This window comes from Lampetra planeri, chromosome 13 (assembly GCF_965212315.1).
Source record: "Lampetra planeri chromosome 13, kcLamPlan1.2.h2, whole genome shotgun sequence".
Lineage (NCBI taxonomy): Eukaryota > Metazoa > Chordata > Hyperoartia > Petromyzontiformes > Petromyzontidae > Lampetra > Lampetra planeri.
Genome location: NC_136119.1, coordinates 9,175,721 through 9,200,331, shown reverse-complemented (window position 1 = coordinate 9,200,331; position 24,611 = coordinate 9,175,721). Strand labels below are relative to the sequence as shown.

Below are 24,611 nucleotides of genomic sequence, written 5' to 3'. Positions count from 1 at the left end.
GGCCTTGGTGGATCACACACGTGGGCCAGAGGTCGCAAACGGGTTTTGATTCCTTACCCGTACCCGTACCCGGCCGCACCAGGGTCGCAAATGGGTACCCGTACCCGGCCGGGTACGGGTACCCGTTCCCTACCCGAAATGAGTGGCAAACGGTTACTCACCAGTGACTCACGGCCTACCCGTACCCGTACCCGGCCGCACCAGGGTCGCAAATGGCTACCCGTACCCGTACCCGGCCGGGTACTGGTAGCCGGGTATCGGGTAGGGTACGGGTATCGGGTACCCGGTTGCGACCTCTGACGTGGGCATCGAGGTGCTCATACCCTGGCTCACCAGGACAAGGCAGGACAGCAAATGTGGGCTTCCACCAGTTCCACGTGTACGGGATGAAGTGTCCACACTGTCGCTAGCGTGGCCTCTCTCCGAGCGCTGCGGGGTTCTCCCACTTGTAACCACCGCTCGTTCATTAGCCGAGAACAGCTCACACTCTCATCGATCTTCTTGGTTCTTTCGGTAAAGTCACGTAGAAGGGAAGTAATACAATAATAAAAATAAAACATAATAAAATAATTCTCACGACGTTTCGGCCACAACGCAAGCAGCCGTCCTTCTACGTGACTTTACCGAAAGAACCAAGAAGATGAATCCCTGCAGTCACGAAAGCTTTAAATCGAAACTCTCATCGATGTTGGGGAATTTGACGGCGCCTTCCCCGCTTGCACGTGGTTCCTCGCACCTCCGAGTCATTCTTTCCCTTCAAGAGCGAGAGAATTCTGTGCGGGGCATTCCAAAAGTAAATTTAAAATGTAAATTTGCTGATGAATGAAGCCCCCCACCCCTCCCACCCCCCCCCAACATTGTGTCGGTCATGGAGGTTGTTTGACCATACTTCACCCAAGCTGTTCAGTGTACGTTGGTGATGAAGGGGTTATGACCGGTTTAGATTTCACTCACCACTGCTGTTAACCGAAGCCACGAATCGAACTCAGGTCGCCGGGATCACAACACAATGTGATAACTGCGGCACCACCGCAACTTATTATCAGCATTGTTAGTAATAGTTCACGGCGTACAGATCAGTTTTGGATATAAAGGCTTGTCATTTTATTTTTATACACATGGACTTGAGCACGACTCATCCCATTATTACGATGAGTCGTGCCCAAGTCCATTTCCTGTTTGGTAAAACCAACAACCAAGGCACGGGGATGAAAGTTATGAAATAAAGAGAAGGTCGAGAGGTTGGAGTGGAACTCAACCATCAAAAGCAACATGCCAACGTGCCGAACAAAGCACGTTTTTAAACAGGGAGCATGATCACATTGTAAGAAGGGATGAAGGGCAATGGATGAGACTCGTGATGGAATATATACTCTTAGTTTTTTCGGTAAAGTCACGTAGGTACAAGATGAAATTAAAATTAATTAAAAAAATAAAAACAATAAAATCGCGACGTTTCGGAGGCTACACATGCTTCGTGATGGAATGCCAGTCAAAACGAGGAACAGACCCAGGAGTAGGACTGCCATGGACGTGGATTCATGAGATGAGCTCAATGAACTCATGTGAAAATAAAGGCATCACGAGACATTGAGCAGCGTGTCGCTGATCCAGCAGTGGATCATTATTCACGGCTGTAGATGGGTGTTCATGAACGATCCACTACTGGGTTGCAGTGACGGCATAGTGGTTAGCAACACCACGCAATGGACGAAGCAACCCAACTTCAAATTCTGGCCGTGGTTCACGTGCAGTGCTGATATCAGAACCAGTTCTGCATCGACTTGCACTGACGAACGTGGTGACATATCGTCAAGTCAGAGATCCGCTGCAACCTACATATGGGGTGCAAGGCAGGCCTTCATCCAGCTGTGAATTGGCAAAGACCGGTAAAAATATAGTGTTGTTAATATTTATACCGTTAAACATTCTACATGCACCACAACAGAAAAAAAACTGAATTAATTCGTGAATTGAACCGTATCTCTAAACTGTGACAGTTATTATTGAAGTTGAATTGTTGAATGCCAACCAAACTTTTATGAGCAAAATAAAACCTCACTTTCTTTTCTTCAAGGCAAGTGTCCACATCTGGCCTTGAGGTGAACACTGTTTATCTTTCATGCAACTCATCTATGCTTTTAAAGCCACATTATTGCTATGTTATATTGTCAACCTGTCATTCGATCTGATTATAGTGATTAGAACTTTTTTGGGAAATCTAAAGTAATCGTATTATTCCGGAATGCTTTTGTCGACCAAGATCCCGTCTTCTTTAGAATTTGAATAACCATAGCAGAATCACTCTTTGGTTCTTTGGGTAAAGTCACGTAGAAAATAAAATAATAATAGAATACGACGTTTCGATTGCAACACAAGCAACCGTCATCAGGAAATAATGAATGAGAGAAAAAAACAACAGTCAACTTAGCAACACAATGCAACACAACACAGAGAGCCGGGCAACACCAATAGCCAACGGCACGCCTGGCCTGCCTCCGGCCACTGTGGTCTGGAATTCCACACAACTCTCTCATCTGCCCCCCCCCCCTCTCTCTGCCCCCCCCCCCCTCTCTATTTAAAGCCTCGACACAGTGGCGCTGTCTTTCTGTTTGTCAGTCGTTGGAGGAGCGTGGTCTGCCAGGTGGGGCGTTAGCTGTTTGTGTTGTCCGGCTCTCTGTGCTGTGTTGCATTGCGTTTCTAAGTTTATTATATAATGTTAGCTATCAACAACAAGGCAACTCATATGACTAATTTGGAATGGGACGCAAGCGTAGGATTGAACACCCTGTCGCTGGCCGCCTTTGGGGAGGGTGTATAGTGTGAAAGGCCGAAACACCCTAGGAACCAACGGTTCACTACTGACGATGCGCTCCCCAAATTTCACCAGGCTCACTGTTCATGAACTCTTGGAAGTGCTTGCACAAAGGATAGTAACATCTCATCGTGTGTTCTTGGAATATATCTATTTTTTCTCATTCATTCTTACCTGATGACGGTTGCTTGTGTCGCAATCGACGCGTCGATTTCCATTATTATTTGATTTTATTTTCTACGTGACTTTACCGAATCAACCACGGAGTAATTCCTGCAGTCACGAAAGCTTCTAATCTAGTTTCGTAGCAGAATTATCTGGGTGACGCTTTACATTTTCAAAGTCGAAAGCACCCGTTTTGTTGCAAGAGCATACAACGAGTCTGTTATTGTCCCTACTCAAAAAAATACAACAAAGAAAGAATAAACAGATTTCAAGCGCAAATGTGCGAGAACACGAGTTCTTGCGTAACTAAGCGTGCAACATTTCATTTTGCCTGGGGTCTGCTATTGTGTAACACCTGGCTGATTAAATTAGTCTGAAGCTCTGTCATGTTGTATTTATTTGTACCCTGATGATGAAAGCTGCTAGGGTGCATATGAAATATAGCAGAAAATAATAATCAACTAAATATCCACGCACATGTCAATCAACTGCCACAATATATCTGGACCACGCTTTGCATCTCGAACTGGGGCAGTGACAAGCGCATTCGTCGCAGAGGTGTCCGCGGTTCGACCCCCATTGGCCGCCCTGGTTATTACTCCGGGTAGCAGTAACCACAATGCACCTCACGCTGCCCGCTTCACACGTGGCACGTTAAAGATCCCGCGACATCATTCGCAACGTGAAGGCCAATTTTTTTTGCCGGTGTCGTTATTTCAAAATATCCCAAATTCGAAAAAGATTTGCCCGCACTGCACGTGGCAATCATCCGCACCGTAGCGGCAGACCAATGGCGGTTTGCAGTCCGGGTGCCGCGTCACGCGGTGCCCACAGGGGACAGCTGCCATCGGTGGTGTTGCCCTTTCAACATATACGAGATGTGTTGCAAGTCGCTTATCGCGTGGTATCGCTCCGAGACGCTTGAGGGTGTAAAGTGTGCTTCATCCAACACACATCGTTATCATTGTCGTGCTCACACTGACTCGATGGCGCATGACGCTTGGGTGTTCTCATCGGTTTTGAGTGGTAAGCCAGTGAAATTAGTTTCGATCGCATAAAATGCATGTGCTTTAAGATCAAGCGTTCAAAATGTGGCCACTCTCGTTTTCGGTAAGCGCGATGTTATACGCACACCTGTCGCAACTTTGAATGTTGAAATGCAATTGACTGACATTTTGTGAGAGTCAAATGACCGCTCTTAATTTGGCATTGCCCAGGTGCTTTCGTATGGCAATGGGGAATAGAAATCTGAGAACTTAACAAATTGTCGGCTAAAGAGCCTCCTAAGTTATACAAATATCGCAAATCTCTAGATCGTGCTGGAATGTCTAAAGCATCCTAGAACAGGGAGTATAAAGCAGGGAAGGTATGCAACGTTGTGAAATCCAGCGTATTTCAATAGGGAATTGCCATATCGCTTGATGTGTCATTGTACATCAACAGATTTTCATTCCTTCCTTCCACAGGCCCCAGCATCTTCACATACCTCGAATTCATTGATTCCACGTGTCAAGTGTAATAGGAATTCACGAGCACATTCCAATCACGTTACGGTACTATAGACTTCAGAGATGCATCCTTTTAATGCATTGGAACTTGTGAAAGGGAAATACACGACGTCAATTTATGAATTAGATTTAGATGTAGGGCAGAAGAAACCTGTGCATATGGTTCATCTCGATTAAGCAGAGTTCCGTGGAATTTACAAAACCTTCATTGGTTGCAGTTTAGTCATTCAATATGAAACACGACACAGCCTGCCCATTGTATTAGGAATACTTCTCGGAGTAAGGGGTACAAAATCGCCACATATATGTAGGTTGCCTGATATGTGTGGAGGCTGTCAACTGTCATATAGGAAAAAAATGTATATATAATGTACATATATTTCGATTTAAAGCTTTCGTGACTGCAGGGATTCATCCTCTTGGTTCTTTCGGTAAAGTCACGTAGACTTTACCGAAAGAACCAAGAGGAGGAATGTACATATATTTAACATTTAATTTATACTGTATGCATGACTGATTACATATAACATTATGGGACCTCCTTTGCCAGTACCAACATATAAGAATAGGGTTTTCCCCTTTTTTCTGCCAACAAAACTGAAACCTTTTTACAAGGAATCATGTGTGCATTACCCACAATACTTGTGGTCAGAATGCCAACAAAAACATACTCTGATAATATATGCATTGTCCTTGAAACTGATTGGTCCACACCAGACACATCTTTCTATTGAGCCTCGTCTCAAACAGTGCTAGACCAGAGGACGTATAAATTATCGCATTTATACGACACTTTTTCTTCTTGGTTCTTTCGGTAAAGTCACGTAGAAGGGAAGTAATAAAATAATAAAAATAAAACATAATAAAATAATTCTCACGACGTTTCGGCCACAACGCAAGCAGCCGTCCTCAGGTGAAGACCAGGTCTGTCGGGGAGACAGCGTCTGAGGACGGCTGCTTGCGTTGTGGCCGAAACGTCGTGAGAATTATTTTATTATGTTTTATTTGTATTCTTTTATTATTTCCCTTCTACGTGACTTTACCGAAAGAACAAAGAAGATGAATCCCTGCAGTCACGAAAGCTTTAAATCGAAATTTATACGATATTGTTACACATTTACTGCATTTATTCATTTTAGCTGCAGGTGCTTGGGCGAACACGGTGCGCCTCAACCAATGCACAGTGAGGTTACTTTCTTTGGTTCTTTCGGTAAATTCACGTAGATAGAAACATTGCAAATAGATCACGACGTTTCGATAGCAGTCCGCCTGCAGTATTGTTTCACCTGAAGACGATGGCGTGTGTTGCTATCGAAACGTCGTGATCTATTAGCTATTGTTCTATCAACGTGAATTTACCGAAAGAATCAAAGAGTATGAATTCCTGCAGTCACGCAAGCTTCAAATCAAGATTGTTACTTTTATTGCATAATTACTTTTCCCACGTGGGCTGGCAAAGATAGTACACTACTGCTCATGCATTTTTAGACGTAAACAGTGGCTCTTAATTTTAATGAGCGTTGGCACGACTCTATTTTTTCGTCATCAATTAGTGCATGGGTTGGAAGTTGTGATTAATGATTTTGCACTTTCACTTTTGTAAAATCAAATAATAGATAAACCAATATATTGACTTTCTCCTAATTGTTGGCAATTACATTTTCTTGAGTAAGTGGGAGTAATTTAACAATTAAATACTATTTTTGTTCAAACGAAGCCACAGGGGAAAAGCTGCAATTTAGGGATACACTCTATCTAGAATAGTATTTCTTAAGCATTTACATTAATTACGGCGAACACGCAACAGTGTAAATAAGCGTATTTTCCCTGGATTTTTCTGTTGTGTGTTGTCACTTTAAGATGTTTCTTGTTCATGTTTTTATTTGTTGCGGTTGCACCCGAGTCAAGAGCCGCATGGCTCACAGGGTTATACCTGATAGGTTTGTATCCTTTCAACTGGTACATAGGTAAAGGTCTCATAGTGTAAAGGGTTATACCTAATACATGAAACTGAAGCCGTCATTGGCACGCTTCACTTTAGCAGCAAAAACAAACAATAAAAGCACCTCACAGCGCTGCTGTGCAACGTGTTCCTTACACCAGAATCTTGCAGATGTAAGTTGATGCACTCGTGAAGGTGAAGACGTACCGGGCGTGTTCCGCATTAGGTAGCAATGTGAAAAAAACCGATGCTAGATTAAGGGCCAACTTAGATAGAACTTGGGTGGACAGAAGCGAGCGTGACGAATCAAAATACACTTGCCCGCTATGTCAACTGCAGCTCTGGGGGGTTGAGCCGGCAAGTCCCAGTGTGCTGACCATCACACTCTGGGGAGCACCTCTGCAACATGAACAACTGCTGCGCTAACGGGATTTAAACAGCGCACACTGCACACGTTGTAGCCAAAACGTAAAGCATGTAAGGGGCCGTCCATAAATGACGTCACGCCCCTAGGGAGGGGGGGGGGTCAGACATTTGTGACGATGTGTGACGAGGGGGAGGGGGGGTTTGAGAAATGTGACGTCACATCAAAATGCGCAACTTTAAATATAAACACGTTTTATTTAATTAGACATTTAATACATGTTTTATCCTACATCAAAGTGCTGCGCCACATTAAATATGCACTACAATGACAATAGTTTAAAGCGATTTGAAGCATGTTTTAATTTGGGGGGGGGGGGGGGGGCAAAGCGTTGTGACGTCATATTTGAGGGGGGGTCTGACTTTTAGTGACGCCGTGTGACGAAGGGGGGGGGGGTCAAAAATCGTCCAAAATCGCGTGACGTCATTTATGGACGGCCCTTAAGCACTGTAATATGAAATATCATAATTCCTTATATTTCAAATATTCCGAACGGCTTAAAATTCATAACGTCATATTAAACAAACAACTTTTGAACCCAGAAAAGCAAAAAAAAACTCAATGATACGCAAACATAAGTTTCCCTCGAAACAATGTTGTGCGCTTTTTTTAAAATACGACTAAACATTGCTTGCAGCGGGTATACATCGCCCAACCAGTTTCACCGTGCGCTGCATCGCCTCATGTCTTTGGTTGCAGCAGCAGCAGCTAAAAAAACACGTGTTGGAACACATGACAAATATTTATAAATACGGCTCGTCAGGAATAGAATTGCTTTTTCCGAAACTTATTGCTTTCAAACGTTTGCTACAATAAATGCCTGTGTCATGCACGGGCCTGCTGCTGTTTCGGTTTTTACATTCATTACAATGAAGGCGTTTCCAAGAAACGTTTGCCCTTACATCTAATGTCGTAATCTAACATCCAGTCTGCTCAGCGCTATACGTGAATGGAAATTATTACACAGTGGACATTACGTGTGACAATGTGTGTGCACGTTCTCTCTGGGAAAAAAATAAATTTATTCTATCGCTACATAAACAAATTGCTGCTGTGTTTTTGGCAAAAAAACGTAGTGATGAGACTTTTAAGACGCAAATACAATTTGTGCACAAATATGTTTATTCTTTGATAATGACACAAAGGTGTAACAATCTGCAACAGCTTACATTGTTCACAAGCTGTCCCGTGCTTACATATCTTAAAATACTGCTTTAAGAAATACTGATAAAGTCTGTGGATGCTGCTATAGCTACAGGAAACTAATACTGTCAACCTCGACTGCCATAACTGGGGGCCTATGCTCAGAGTTGCATATTGAGAATAGTTAAAACATCAATCTAGCATTGTTGAGCTTTACAAACAGTGCTCTGGGATTCCGTTTAAAGATAAAGCATGCAGAGTCTAAATCACTTCATTTAAGTCACAACATGTGGCTTCATGTTCATTACTTATTGCTCTGTCATCATGGGCAACTGTAAAAAGATCTCCATGATAAACTACTATTGCTATGTATTTTTTTTCTTCAAAAGCAGGCAGATATATTTTTTATTTAGTTTTGTCATAACGAGAAACAAGTCCATGGGGCCAGTACAATAGAATGAATTGTACAGTTTGTATCAAACAGCAGGGAATCGACTTTCCATTTTACCAGTATTTCGCAAACTATAACGACGATGACGTAACATGTGGATGGTGCAAATGCATACAAAATAACTTGGCTTCACTTACCTTCACTACAATGGACAAATCAACTATGATTTAGACTTGGTGTCAATTCAAGCGCCACTGAATCATCACTTAACGGTAGCCGTCAAAAAAAGACTTAAGAAAGTAATTCGAAAAAAGAAAATTGTCATATTTCTTTATATAAAAAACAACCTTGCACAGGTCACTTGTTTGCAGTATAAAACATAACACCCCATTCGTGTTATAAAATGTATAAGGCATTTGTATTGATATTGACAGAAAACCAATGTAAAATATCCTTCAAGAGTCAAAATGTCACTGTTATAGTGGGTTTTGTTTATGTACATTGATTGTACGTTGCACGAGTGCTACTTTTGCCTCAATCATCTCCAGTTATGACCGATTCTAAAATAAAGGTTTAAGGATAAATATCTAGAGTTGATATACTTTCTTTTTTTCTCTCAAAGTATGTACAGCGTGGCCATACTGTTCTGCTTTGTTTGAGACTGTGAATAGCTGTAAGAAATGACGGGTGAAAGCATTCGCTATAACTGCTATATAAAAAGACAGTGTAAAGATTTGCGGTGCCTGAGTGTGTCCAATTCAAGCATTTAACATCGTAGCTCTAAGTACCACCAAACTCTATTTAAACGTACCATTTCAGACAGCACAAGAAGTGTAAGCAATTGAGGCATTCAATACCATTTAGAGAAGATGAAATATAAACAATACTTGTGGTATTTATATATGTAACATGTCGACTGGACGAAGCAAAACATAATACTGTGTGTGTTTTTGAAATATACTGGAAACTTTCAAAACTAAAACTAATATATGCACAAATGCGGATAAACGACCCAACGGTGTTGCTTGTATGACTTCGTGGTGCACTTGAAGTCTCAATATATAAACGATGCATCGTTAGAAAATCTACAGCACGTTAGAAATCGTGTGGTTTAGAAAAAAGGGACCCCAATTCAAGTTGATGATGCAATATTCCTTCTAAGAGTCAAAAGGGTCTCTCTCTTCACAGTACAAAAACCTTTTTGAAAGGGCGATGACCCCACCAACGATGGTGCCGCGTTAAAGTGTGTTGAACGTAACGGGGGGGAAGGGGGGGGGGGGAGTTTCGGACGGCCTTAATTCCTCAGAAGTGGTCAATGAGCACAGAGACGCTGTTGGCGCCAACGTTGTAGTTGGGATCCCCTGGCAAGGCCATGTTATGCCATCTTCTCGGGTCACCTGCACAGACACAAGAGGAAAATGTCACGAAATATTGTGCACGACATTTGTAAATACCACATTACTTAGCACGCAATAGCAAACCAGCTGGATATATATATGGGATGTTGCATTTATTACATTATTTTTCTTGCGCTGTTTATTTGTTTAGGCACAGCTGTAAGGGCACATTATGATTACATTCAAATGTCAACTTAAAAATATACACCTCAAGGCACATTTCCATAAAATGTGAATGTAATTACAACATGTCCATTTATTTATTTATTTATTGAAAAGTTGCATTGTTGAAACTATAATACATTGTCTTCCTACGAAACTACCAAACTACGTAATGTCAAAATGCTTCATTGGATCAATATGCATTCAGGATGAACTCGTGCATTCTTCCGGTACGAATGTGATGTTCTTTGTTTTGGTAAAATAAAAAATACCACAAAAAAATTGTAAACAAATAACTATATTAACTCTGAAAACAATTATTAAACAGCACATTCATAGGATCCTATGAAAGCCATTTCATATCTCAAAAACTATCTTTTTATATTCTTGGTTCTTTCGGTAAAGTCACGTAGAATGGAAATAATAAAATAAAACATAAAATAATTCTCACGACGATTCGGCCACAACGCAAGCAGCCGTCCTCAGGTGAAGAATAGGTCTGTCGAGAAGACAGAGTCTGACGGCTGCTTGCGTTGTGGCCGAAACGCCGTGAGAATTATTTTATTATGTTTTATTTATTATTATTTTATTATTTCCATTCTACGTGACTTTACCGAAATAACCAAGAATATGAATCCCTGCAGTCACGAAAGCTTTAAATCGAAATACATCTTTTTATAATTTAGATGCTCACCAAATATTTTTTTTTCTCGAGGGCAGTGTTTAATCTGAATACATAGATTCATCTCCAGTGACAAAGACGACATCAGCGTTCTGTTGTATCATATTTGAAGCATGAATTATGATTTAAAACCCACTCAACAACCTCATAAAACAAACCCAATGTCAGGTTTTTACAGGAGGCTGTGGGTTATTTTTCTTTCGTATGGGTTATCCATGTAAACAATTTCACAGGAGGAAGGCAATGCGTCTGAGAAATGTATCCTGTGTATTACCTTCAAAACCTCTACATGTAAGGCAAGTAAAACTGTTTGACAGTCGCTTAAAATAGCAATGAAAATCACACAAAAAACAACTGAAGTTCTTGCAGGACCAAACTGCCCAGCAGGACACATATCCCGAACGAACAGTGCTTTCCCATCCATCTGTCCCTATGACATATACATTTTCTCCCTAGCGCACTTATCAAATGCTCAAGTGACCTACATGCATGGAAGGCGTTATCCTTTTCTTAAACTGCATTCATAAAAAGACTTTTCACGATCACCAACACAGCACCGCACCTTGAAATGCTTGGTCAGGCTGTGATAATGTATTGTGATTTCTTCTTCTCTTATATCTCCCCCAAGGGAACTTAAATCGCAAGTATGAACCTCTGGCCAAAGCTAAAAACAACCCCCAGTCAATGTTTATACAGCACCCATTGGCAAATGGCAGCAATCACCAGATAGACTCGTGCTTTCTGAGAGGTCGTATTGAAGACAGAAGCCATTGATTTGTCACGACGATTTGCTTGCAGGAAGAAAAGAGGCACTTTCCTTTTTAAAAGAACAAATGAAAGTGTTAATTTTCGTCTTTGTTTCAGGTGATCTAACTTGTGATAGTGAAAGTATCTCGTGTGAGTATAATGATAGAACAATTGGTGACTTTTGGAAACAATCGCACAAGAGCTGCGTAAAAATATAGATACTACTTGGAATATAACAATCAACGGTTTTATATATATATGACATGGATACGATGAGCATAACTATATATTCATACTATGAAGTAAAGATTCCAAAATTCCTGAAGCATGTTTTAATCAAGAAAACAGTATGCTCATGACCTTTCATTACCTAGTCCAATGGTTTAATTTGCATGAAATCATCTGGCGGTCACACCCAGTAATTGAATTTGTGGTGTGACTAGCTGTTAAGGTGGATATTTCTAATATCCAGGCATGCAGTCTCATTACGTCGCTGGGAAGAGGAATAAAAGGGTCAACTTAATTGTTCTTTGGAAGTAGAAAAAACTGGGAAGTACACACAGAGACATGTAAATGGCCCACATCCTTTACAACACTTTAGGTTCAAACCCTTAGCCCCATGATGTTGTTTAGGCTGACGCTTCCCCCTCTACTCATCTTATGGATAGACTGGTACTTGCCATAGGAATGTGTAATTCCCACTGTGGTTCACATCATCCTTTGCATTAGTCTGTTCCTATCAGACCATCCTAGTAAGGGTTTGCGCAGGACGACCCTGAATAGATATGTGTAGCTGCAGCTCAGATAGGGAGCGAGTGAACGCATCCTTGCCTGTGATGGACTCGGAGGACTTGAGTGCGAAGGACCAGCCATCAGGGTTCATGGCAGCGCAGTGCGGCAATCGCAGCTCCACAGGCTTGAGGAAGCGTAGTCCATGAGGCCCACACATCACCAGCGGGCTCAATAGAGTCTCGCCTGAGAAGCAAAATAGTGAAATGGCATCACGGTGATCTGCATTGTAATCATGATAATGCCATCACTATACGTGGGATACCTGTAGCAAGCAGATAACAGTCGACACAAATACCCACTAGAGTGGTCCAACAGAGCTCCCTCTAGCGGAGTCCCTTCTAGTGGCATGAACAAGACATGTTAGGCCTGCACCGTTACTTTATCTGTTGAAAGCCTCCACATTTAAGGGACGAAGACACAGGAGCTCATCATAGATATATTCAAGAATCCATTTGCTATATTCTGCTGTCTCCCAGCCAACCCACAGCCCAAGTCTATAACAACACCTGCGATTGCCAGGCAACCAAGTATTAACCAGACTCAGCTCTGCTCAGCTAACAATATCAGGCACATTCGTTGCAATTTAGATATACAGTATATGGACGAGTTATTCGGTGATACTGCATTGGCAGTGATTCACAAGTGAAAGTAATAAATCTTCTTGGTTCTTTCGGTAAAGTCACGTAGAAGGGAAGTAATAAAATAATAAAAATAAAACCAGGTCTGTCGCCTCGACAGACCTGGTTTTCACCTGAGGACGGCTGCTTGCGTTGTGGCCGAAACGTCGTGAGAATTATTTTATTATGTTTTATTTTTATTATTTTATTACTTCCCTTCTACGTGACTTTACGGAAAGAACCAAGAAGTCACGAAAGCTTTCAATCGAAAGTAATAAACTCAACATATTAGTCAATAGCACTATTTTTAAAAGGAGGTAGAGTTGTGAACAGTTGGAGACATACATGTATACCATGGGGCATGATAAGACTTAAAAAGTACGGCAATATTCCTGATTAAAATGTTTTACATAATGCACTTAGTAATGCCTTCCTGGGCTCAATTCTCATTTCAATAGGAATACAATTAGCATAATTAACTTAGTGATGCATTCCTGACCTCAATTCTCATTTCAATGGGATTAGAGAAACTCTCAAGGAATATAAAGATATAAGTTATCAAAGGGATTAGCGAATACAATATATTCAATTCCTGATCCTTGAAAGCAGGATGCAGGAAGCAGGTTTACATTTCTTTGGCCCTTGCGGTCCAATTTTACTGAGAAATCAAACGTGCTCCAATAGGCGGTACACTACATATGAACCTAAAAATGGGAAGATGTTTATCTCGCGCTTAATAACATAACGATGGTTTTAAGTGAAGGCAAAGCATCCATTCGGTCCTGCCGTTTGAGCTGTATCCAGTCTGGACATGAGGCAGCCTTCTGTGTCCTTTTACCTTGCCTTATTCCCGCCGGCATCGAGACAAGGTTCGCGTCACCACCGGCATGTCACTGGGGCTATGGTCCCTGCTGTTGAAATGACGAGCCACTGCTTTGGAAACGTCTGCCCGAAAAGCTAACGGAAGATGTTGGGCAAAGCTTTGGCCAAGGCATTTACCAGTTTTTGTTTTCCCCATTGGAGTAGAGGCCGCAGCGTTTGCACGCGATGCAATGAACCAGATCGGAGGAGGTGCATGGTGAGTCACAAATGACGCTCTGGGTGATTTAATCAGTGTACCGGTTGATGTGAAGACATGCATGTTGGTGCATGTTGCAGGTCTTACTCCGATTACATGGGAAGCTGCGCACAAGCGGATCCCTGAGGTTTTTTGCTTACGCTCAGAGCACACGGAGGCAGTTGCCGAATGTTGGCAATATTTTGTCACTTCTTATACAGTAGAGTTTATCACAATAATCTCAACTCCCACCACCATCACCTTTAATTCACAATATTTCTCACTTGTACATTAGATATTGTAAATATTAAATGTGAAGTGTTTTTCAATTATTAACTGTAAAACATGGTGCAGTTATAATTGCTGTGCTTTGAGAGAGCAAGCATTCTTTAAATCACAAGTACATGTGTTTCCCAATTAACTACTTCTAAGTGCATTATTTAACATGATTTGCATGCAACCACTGAATAGATCTATTAATTGATGACTGTAATAACAGACATAAAAGGCACAAGGGGCCCTTTAAGCAGCCTTTATCTCCAACAAGGGATGTATGATTGTGAGAAATGGCCATTTTGTGCCAGATTGTTAACCTAAATGAGCATAGAACAACAACACATGCTCCACAAAATCATGATTATCAATAAAAAAAAGTCCAAATAATGAATTTTAAACCCATGTTGCCAAAGTCATGCGTTGAACCGTTCAATGTTGTTCAAGTTCAAGACCATCAAAGACATCAATGTATTAAGTAGAATATTGCATCGCAGTAGTTAGCTACAAATAGACGACTTCAAGGTCATTTAGCTTTCAGAATGTAAGCACTCAAAGTGTTACAATGTGACAATTGAGTATTTCCCTGACATTGGTTCACGGTGTAACAACTGCAACGACGAAGCAACGTTTTGAACGTCTACACACATCCGTAGACGTCTATCATGTTATTTAAGAAACATGATTAGGAAAGTTAGATTTTCTTTTAATCAAACCTCTTCATCATGAATGAGGCAAGAGCCACGACCACACAGGCCCGTGGCTGTGCCTTTCTTTCAAACAAATCCCTACGTGTGTTTAAATGTATTAAATTCCAGCGCAGACATCGGCAATTTAATATTTGACACATTTGTTGATACCAGAAGCTGATAAGAGATATTTTTAACCCACAATCACAGCCTGCAGAGATCTGCAAGAATTCCTAGCATATGTTCTCGGAGAATATCAACCCAGGGAAAATTGAAAATATGCTAAATATAATGGATTTTTTTTCGTGTAGGAAGATTAAATGTTATAGACGGCATATTGCTGGCAAATGTAGGAAAATTGAGATCACAAAACCTGCTTGTAATCTTGGAGGAGGTCCAATGCTTTCTGAGCAATAGGAAGTTGGGGGAGTGCCCTGACCTGGACAGAGTGTGTGATTTAGACAGGTCCAGCGATCTTCAATTATTTTTATATTTTTGGCTCCTCGAAGCATTATTGATATAGGATAACCAAAGCACGACTGTAGACTTGCTTATCCACAATTCCTCGTTAATTACTTTGACCACACAGAGAATATTGAATGAGGAAAAAATAAAATATCTCCATCAAACGATATGTGTCATATTCTTCAACTGCTTCAACAGATGACACATTCAAGCTGCATACAGAAAACGATGGTGCATACAGAAACGTAGCTCGTCCAGTCGGGAAGACTGCATGGAAGCCACAATGTTTCTGAGTACCCGAGGGCATTCCCCATCAACATATTTGGGCCACAGTAAGAGCCAAGACATCGCCAGACATCATTTGTCAACATCAAAACAAATCCTGTGGACGGTGGCATTAATGCCGAAAAATATTCCCCATCTCACTGCTCTTAAATCCACGAATAAGCCACGGACGGAAAGAGACGGACGGAAAGAAAGCACCTTTCTCTTTGTCGAGTGCAGGGATGATGCTGTTGTCCTGGCACACCTTGAAGTAGATCTCCTGCTCCAGGCCTTCAGGAATGGCCCCGCGCGGCACAACCACACTCACGCCGGTCTCCACCGAGCTCAGCACCCCACCATTGCTGTCGAAGACTCCTCTCGCTGTTGCCACCACCGAATGACCTTCCTCCTCCGATAAGGCACTGGGGCTGCCCAAAGAAACACGGCACATCAACGACGGTACACATTAGCACCGCGTTCCTTGAACAACCCGGTGTTCATGTCGAGGGGCGGCGTGAGACCCGAGTGGTGGCTGCAAGCGTCCAGCCGATCGGCCTCGTCACGCCCGGCTGCGTCAGATTGAGATGGACGTGGAGCCTTTCTGCTCTGGAGGAATGGACCCCCTGTGAATGACTGGCTTGGGTGGAGGGAGCTACAACTCTTTGACAGTCAAAAAGCAATAAGCCATAGTAGTGGTCCCAAATTGTTGCGTGTGACTCTGACCATGACAGCTTCTTGGAGGCTCACGTTTCGAATCCAGTGACCGCCCTAATTATTACTGTGGGCGTAATGACCACGATGATAGGCGCTTTTCTACTTCACAGTGGACATTAAAGACCCCCCGATGTCATTCGCCAAGAGTGGCAATTGTGTGCCAGCGTCAGAGTCTAAATTTGCCACATTCGAACACGAGCTTGCAAATGACTAAATTGATATTATACATAGCAAATCACCGCACTCTATTGACAGACTAATGGCCCAGGGTCAAAATTGAAAATGAGACTGGAATCGTGTCTAACTGTGCGATGCAGCCTTAAAGAAGCGATTGGGAGAAATTGCTAGTGTGTGAGTCTGCCAGTGCTTTCTCCCTAGTAACAGCTGGCAACCTCTCAATATTTGTGAAACCATTACACTGCATTGCTGTTTTCTAAAATGTGAGCAGTAACAGTAAAGCATGTGATAAAACCACGTACATTTACTGCAGCTGTCAGCAAGCCTGGGCAGCTGCAAAAGACTGCCAATAGAGGATTGCTGGATTAAGAGATGGATGGAAAAAATACTTATTTGAATCTGAGATTATTCAATTATTTAATGGTAGCTCACGATATTAGCAATGCTGACACTGTGTTTACTTGACACTTAGAGAAATGGATTTGTGCCGAACTCTGGAGCCACAGCTGCACACCTGATGCCCAGACATGCATAGCTGTGCACACACATACACCAGTCAGTTTAACACGTAAGCTTTGACGACCAATATTATCCATAATAGAGGTTATGGACACACACGAGTGCATACACATGTGTGTGTGTGCATTTACAGGCACGTAAACAAATAAATCCAGGTTTGTTTACTTATTTTTTGGCAAACATTCCTGAAATAAACTCCGTAAAAACATCACAGGTTTTAACTGGGATGTTTACTTTCGCAGAAATATAAAGTGGGCGATGGTAGGGTCAGATGTCAAAGGCTACATTGGACACTGTGGTACGAGTACGCAAGCACTGTATTGTTAACGTAATTGTGAATTTTGATTTGCGAAGTTCACAGTTTATTTCACGAGACCGCTCGGTAGGCTCTTGTTCACCAGATACTTCATATTGGGTTAGAGGTTTATGTGTTGCGATGGTATAGCAGCAATATATTAAAATAATGAAAATCCTAAAATCATTACATGTCAGATTTCTGTGCTCACACACAAATATACCACAGGCTGAATTGCCAAAAGTAATGCTGCGTATGAAAACAATTTCTGTTTATAGCCGTTTTTCACGAAGAATATACTCGTTAGGGGTGTACTACCATTCATCAGCTTTTTTATATAAAAATCTGAATCAGATGAGAAAATCAGGATCATAATGTGAATAAAGTATATTTTTTAAATGGTTGTAGGGAGTGACTATTTGATTCAGAAAGTTATGTTTTTGGTCTGATAGTTTAGCATTAGAATCGCTGGAGCCTGCATGTCACAATTTGATTTGCAAAAAATATATAATTATCGTTTTGCATTACTTATTGTCGAGACTGCGGGAACAACATTTCAATTAATGAACTCATGTTAATGTTGTTAATTATATAGAATTTAGAGAGGTTGCAGGGGTCCTAAATCAATTCACAAGTCAACAGCACAGTGGTCCAGAAGCAGTTCAAGAAGGGTCCCACAGTTCAGATATTACCTACTACTGATGTTAGCCATGGCCAGGAATCAAACTCAAGTTACTGGGTTCATAGTACAATGCATTAACCACCACCCCACCAAAAAAAATGAAAGTAATTTCCTGCTCCAATGAGCATTGAGGTGATGCTCATTTCCCATTTACAGACCTAAGCTTGTGGTAAAAAAAAAATCTACATTGCTATGGTGGGGACAAATCTATCCATAGAGCAACCACACTGTGATACTCATTTAACCGACCCCTGAGTGATGATGGGTTGAGTCGACACCCAACCAGGAGTTGAACTCATAAACCTCCTATTGCGAGTAGCTCGCTCTACCACTTGAGCCACCTGGCACCACCGTTTTCCCGACATACGCTCTTCTTTATAAAGGTAAAACTATCAAATCAAATATTTTTTAAAAAGTCTCAAATGGTTACATTTTAAAGGTGAACATCAACCATCAAAATCCATAAAAAGCACATGTGACATTTCACCTGAGACACTTTGATGCCTTTTAGAAGCTTGCCTTTTTGAATATTTCACTGACTGATGCAACACTGTTATTTTCCCATTACCTTTATCTTTTGAATAAAATAGTGGAGACTTTTATGAACCTGTAAATGCCGTCATTATCACGCCTCTTCTAATGGAAGCCTTTATTACGTGAAGGCAATTAATCTACTTCTTTGTTCGTGTTAAATTATTAAGTGATGGACATCGAGCGTTTGAGATGTGAAGGGACTTCAAAAACAGTTTGAGAAAATTACCATAACAGTATGTGTCGATTCAAATGCATTACTTTTCTAAATAGTTGTCTAGCATAGACTTGAGATTTTCGCAGCCTTGACTTCTAGTTCATATTTGATTTTTAATTCGGGTATGGCTCTGTGTGTCACTTCATCACCGGTTGTTGCTTCAGTAGCCCCTTCCCTTCCACCCGGTCTCCGTAGACCACAAACAACGAATCGGGAGTGGGAATGTAACAAGACGGTAAATGTTCCCAGTGAGTACAGATGAAAAAGCTCATAGATTGTGACCGCTTCGTGTAGACGAGGCGGTGTCATTGACGAATGCGCTGAGTTTGTTTTGGTCAATAGTGCTTGTGCACCATTGCCAACATCACCAAGTAAATAATTTCACTGCGACCATGTGGCTCGTGTAGCAGAAGCAGCAGAATGCCGCTGTACAATTGGCTGCCGGGCACCAGCAACATCAGCAGCAACTGTGCTGCTGATGTTGCTGTCGCCGTACAATCTACTTCTGCGGTGCAATCTGCTGCTGTTGGTGTTTTCGTTGTATATCCCGCTGCTACATATCTGCTGCTGCAACACAAGCCGCCTAGTCGATGTGAAGCGGTTTAGTGTGATGTTGACGTGTTGTTTATGATTATGGTAGTGATGAGTATGTTTCTGGTGATGACAAAGGTGATGATCGTCGTGGTGATGCCTGTGGGTGATGGGTGTGGTGAAGTATGTATATATGTTGAACTTCTTTCACACCGTACATAGCCAACCGTTCTAATTGGAGGTGCGGGGGAAGGACAACAAACTAAACACAAAAATCAGTTCTCAAGAAATGAGTTTTCAATCTAGATTAAAAAGTGCATAAGCTCCAGTGGTTTCCTAATATAAGAAGGAAGAGCATTCCAGACGACCATGAGGGGTAATGTTGTTGACCATGATGGTGGTGGGTAATGAAACCGGCGGTAGTGATTACAGTGGTTATGACAGAGAGTCAAGCTATGATGTTGTTGATTGTGATATTGTTGATTGTGGAGATGACGATGACTGGTAACACTTACCATCTTGCTACATTCCCAATTCTACTTTGTTGTTTCACCCTCGTGGTCTACGGAGATCGGGTGGAAGGAAGGCGACGACGCTATCTAGTACTTGAATGTAGTCATGTTACCGTGATAAGTAGTGTTTACAAAGTAGCATGGAAAAACTGTCATTCATTAACATATCTGAATGCCCACTCACAAAGGTACTGCAAAAAATAAATTGCAAAAAAGCCTAATATATTCTTGTGATTTTACACGTTTGTGTAAATATAACAGTAGCGGCAAACAAATGATGCAGCCTACATTGGGCGACAGTGTAAGTGACGTATGTGAGCTATTGTATTTGTTCATGACCGGTTCTTAGAATAACAAAATAATGCAGTGCCTGTGGGAACATTATAACATTATATGGGGTAAAACATATAAAAGTATATATATATACATTCGGTATTTGGCAAACAGTGGGCGAGTTTAGAGACTGTTTTTTAATGCAAACATTTATTATAGATGTATCGTAGGAACGAGATACCACAGCAATCTATCACTAGCCGTATATTTAATTAACTGCTACACAAGCGGTTATGCAGCCTGACTTGGCAATCGACAGCCATGCGGTAAAGCTGCTATTCATCTGCGGTGCATCGTATATCGTATATTCATCTGCGGTGCAGCTGAATATACGATCCATCATCATGAACCAATAGCCAAAGTAGATAAACAACTAACATTCTCCTATTCTGAAATATTGCTTTTAATGCAACTCAAAGCAATTATATTCCATTGTAAGTGTTTTATTACAAACTTATATGGGTGCTGCATTTCTGTGATGTGACGATGCCAAATGACACATTCTTTGAGGCAAACCACAATAAGACTATGGCGATCTGCACGAGTTAAAAGTCCAGAGCGTCGTGCTGTAATATGCAGCATCAGAACACATGTAGAGCTTGTGTATTATGTAACAATCTAGCCCATTTCAATTATTAGTATTTTTATTTATTTAAATTTAAGCTGCCCAGCAAAGGATTGCAACACTGCTGTTGGCCTTTTGAATTAAGTCGACTGCCTTGAGTGAGAAAGGTCATCAGATTCCCTTTCATGCACCGTGGCCTCATTACATTGTAGGCCTTCTGTTTACGCAGGTCTTGTTGCACTGCATGAATGATCATAAAAACAATGAATAATAAAGTGTTTGTGATTGATAACAAAGAGGGAAAGACTCCAAGTGTTTCACAACCGATTATAGAAGCCGAGGAATGCCAATTTCAAGTTGGTTTAAAACTGCACAACTTTCACAAACGTCTCCATCAGAAGTTACTCCAAAATTATTTGCATAAACATTGTTTACGTAAACAAATAAACCAGTATATGATAACATAGAACACTTTTGTTCGCCCGATGTATATTTCATTGATCTTCTATGACCTGTCAACCACTTTAATTTGATCGGAGTGAAAATTGCAGACTACTGCAAATATACTCATCATTGGAAACAAGAAGTTATAAACATTTAGTTTCAACCGTGTGAAAAATAATGCACCTAAAAAGTAATTCTGTGTTACACGAGTAATGAAAGTAATTCCATATGAAAGTGAAACGTTGAAAACTTGCATTTAAAGAAAATATTTAGCTACGAAGTACATTTAAATACGATTTTGCTGTTAAAAACCTTGCAAGTACAACCACAATCAATTTGAGTGAATATACTGTACTTAATGGAGTCGCTCGTATGTTCATAATCAAATGCTGCACTTGCAAAAATCAAATGACATGTAAAATAGCAGTCTTGCTACCCTGACCAACTCGTACGTATGTCTGAGTAATGAAGAACAGAAGCCAATCAATCACCAATATCAGTCTATAGACTTGACAAAGACTGAAATTAATTGACCAGTTATACAAGCCACATTTGGGTCAGAAGACAGATTATTTCTTCGCAAGTTAGTTGGCCCATAAACGGACACACAGTAAAACCTTGGATTGCAAGCATAATTCGTTCCGGAAACGTGCTTGTAATCCAAAGCACTCGTATATCAAAGCACTCGTATATCACTTGTGATCACGTGACGCTCGGCAGACAAAGCTTATACACGTACTACTCGTATTGCAGGACCTCGCTCGTTTATCAAATTAAAATTAATTAAAAAAAAATTGCTCATCTTGCAAAACACTCGCAGACCAAGTTACTCGCAATCCAAGGTTTTACTGTATAGTATAATGAAAACAAGAGCTGTGGTGCCTCACATTGGTTCAGCTTGTGAATTTCAACGTTCAATTTTAAGTAGTGAAAGTAATGCCAACGAGGTATCCGGAGGACAACGACGTGTACTGACGATTGCGTAATAACCTCAGGCTAAACTACCTTTACCGTACCTGTCAACCCATACTGCCCCGTATTATTGTACAGGGAAATAGAGTTTTCAGTTCCATACGGCGTACAGCCGATTCAATAAGGGCCACATGGTTTTTGTCCCTTGTGATGGGACTTCGTAGGATGAACGTTGAGATTTATAAGGAGCACGAGGTGACCAATAACGTCTGAATTGGTCTGTAATAAGGTAGGCACTGATAAGGGGTGCCTTAGATACTTTTCTGTGCACTTTATGATGAAAAGAGACCAAAGCCAACCAGGCAATAGAACAAAGGGGAGCCATTAAAAGAGTGCAGTGCACGACTGATTCCAGGATAGCTGCTATATTAAGAGAGAAAAATGAATAAAGGTCTTTCATCATGCTAAATAAACACATGTTATTTTGCATGAATCGCTATAGAGTAGCTGCCACGCATGCAATTTAGGTGGCATTTTTGTTACGAATACTCCCAGGCAGTCTGCAAAAGCTAAATGACAAACCATAATATGCTGTTATCAACATGATGATATGTAAAGAGAAGAGGGTAATTGTTGCAGAATGTCAAAGCGTAATAATGGCTTGGTTTGAACACAGTTAATTTTCTCCAACCATGTTCATTAGTCTAATTAAAAGTGCCTTAATCTTATGGTTTCGGCCCAGCCTAACATTCATATTGTGACCTACAGCATCCACCCCTGAGCAGGTGCATGACATTCAGCATATATTTAGTCATTAAAATAGTACAATTACCAGTGTAGTATGCGGGAGTCATTATGGTGTCATTGCATCTTTTCACATACATTCTAGCCTATCCCTAGAGAGTTTAGGTTCTATTTCACATGTAAAAAAATTGCAAATTATTAAATATATATATTGTTCGTTTATGTACAGCTTCAATGACATCCAATATTCCAACCCCTAGAATTATTTTTTGAAAGAAAAAAACATCCTGCAACATTTGTTCTAAAACACAATTTCACATTTCCAAACGCTATATTATTTAAACCATGGACTGTACTACATTTGCACCATGCGCACACCACATTCGCCACGGCACTTTCAACAAACACAACTGCAGACTACGGCTTACGTGAGACTCCACAGCTAGGTAAATAAGGTAGTCCCATTGGGAACTGTAATGTCGTTTGAAACTATAAAGTGTTCAATATGTTAAAAGAATGATCCAATGTTTTTGGGGCGAACTCCCCTTCCCCCGCCTGCCCCCACCCCCCCATCTCTTTCAGGTCAATGGAAATTAAATTGCGCAAGACGGCGGGAGCTCAATCAAGATGAGAGCCACATCCATCTTCATTGCGAGGCCGCTGCGCAGTGCTCCAAGCCCAAAGTCCCGACATCGCTCCAGTGCCGATAAACATCAGGGAAATGGAGCTCCTCGTGGGGACCCGGCCAGGAAGAAGGATTGCCATCGATTCCCGCTGCTCCCTAAAGACGTCGCGGGCACAGTCTGCCTGCAGATTGATTGATCACAAAAGGTCTCCTCGTCATGTAGCCTTAATTACCTCTGATGATAAAAATAATAATACGGCTTTTAAGTATGTATGTATGTTGAACTTCTTTCGCACCGAACGTAGCTAACCGTGCTAACTGAAGGTGCGAGCTTCACGCTCCCAAGGACTCATATGTGCCTGTCGAGTGCCGAGTTCAATGCGGTCGCAACAGCGTGAGCTTGAATTTTAAAACATTTGCAAAAAAAAAAACGAGCGCATACGCTTAAATCTGGGCTAAGTTGTGCAGGAACGATAGATACAACTCTTCACTGTTGTATTGCTTTATAGAAAAAAAAAATCATGTACGCCGAAACAAGCAAGCTGTGGTTAATTGTATTTCTTTCCCCCCATTATACATCTGCATTCAAGGGGCAGCATTGCGAGGGCAGTGTTTTGAAGTTACTTTTACGAGGCGACAAAATATCGAACAAAATTACTGAAGGAAAAAAATGTACGTTCTACTTTGGTAGTGTGCACAAAATGTGCAATGCAGTAGTTTTAAGCCAGAGTCGGTGTATTCCGATTGGTCAGTGCGTCTCAGCTGCTTCAGGCCTTGGGGAGCTGAATACAGCCCGTCCTTCACCATCAGTCAATACATCCCATTACATTATAAATTGCATGTGCATAATGATTATTAAATATTCATGACAATCATTAAGTGTATAAAAAATATATATATACTAACTTGAAAAGTCTGTATTCACATGCGCTGAATAAATTTCTATCTGAGGAATTTTAAAAAGTCAATATTATTTGTGCTTTGATAACTCGTTCACGTAATTATCATAATCATTAAAGGACGCGTGGTTGTTCGGCCCATGGCTCGAACCTCCCCATGATGAGACTGGGATGGTATATTAAAACCAAGCAATGTTGCTCATAAATGATCATGTCTAAGCACAATTTGTTCGAAGGACATGGCAAAAATGGACATCCCCACTCCTTTCAAGTGACCATTAGCCTACTTTTCAATACCGACTACAGAGGCGTGAATATATGGAAGGGTTTCCGCTAGACAGAGCACTAGAGAGCACCTCGAGGGTATTTTGGCCTACT

The 24,611-nt window shown here is 41.2% G+C and overlaps 1 protein-coding gene and 1 long non-coding RNA gene across 4 annotated transcripts in view; one reads left to right on the top strand and one right to left on the bottom strand.

Moving 5' to 3' along the window:
* Positions 1-3,868: 3,868 nt before the first annotated feature.
* Positions 3,869-24,302, top strand: LOC144722039 (uncharacterized). 3 transcript variants are annotated; one of them, XR_013586012.1, is made up of 3 exons: positions 3,869-4,006; positions 15,774-15,992; positions 23,292-24,302. It is a non-coding gene; the product is annotated as an uncharacterized LOC144722039 (long non-coding RNA). The 3 variants fall into 3 exon arrangements; XR_013586011.1 differs by having other exon boundaries at positions 3,869-4,090; XR_013586013.1 differs by lacking the exon at positions 3,869-4,006 and adding an exon at positions 10,526-13,863.
* Positions 7,954-24,611, bottom strand: part of LOC144722038 (tight junction protein 1-like) — a 144,659-nt gene continuing 128,001 nt past the window's right edge. The window contains exons 27-29 of the mRNA XM_078600110.1: positions 15,753-15,961; positions 12,208-12,351; positions 7,954-9,785 (exon numbers count right to left, since the gene is read on the bottom strand). Of these exons, the coding sequence (XP_078456236.1) occupies positions 9,691-9,785; positions 12,208-12,351; positions 15,753-15,961 (448 nt within the window). The 3' untranslated portion in view covers positions 7,954-9,690. The remainder of the gene's footprint in view (positions 9,786-12,207; positions 12,352-15,752; positions 15,962-24,611) is intronic.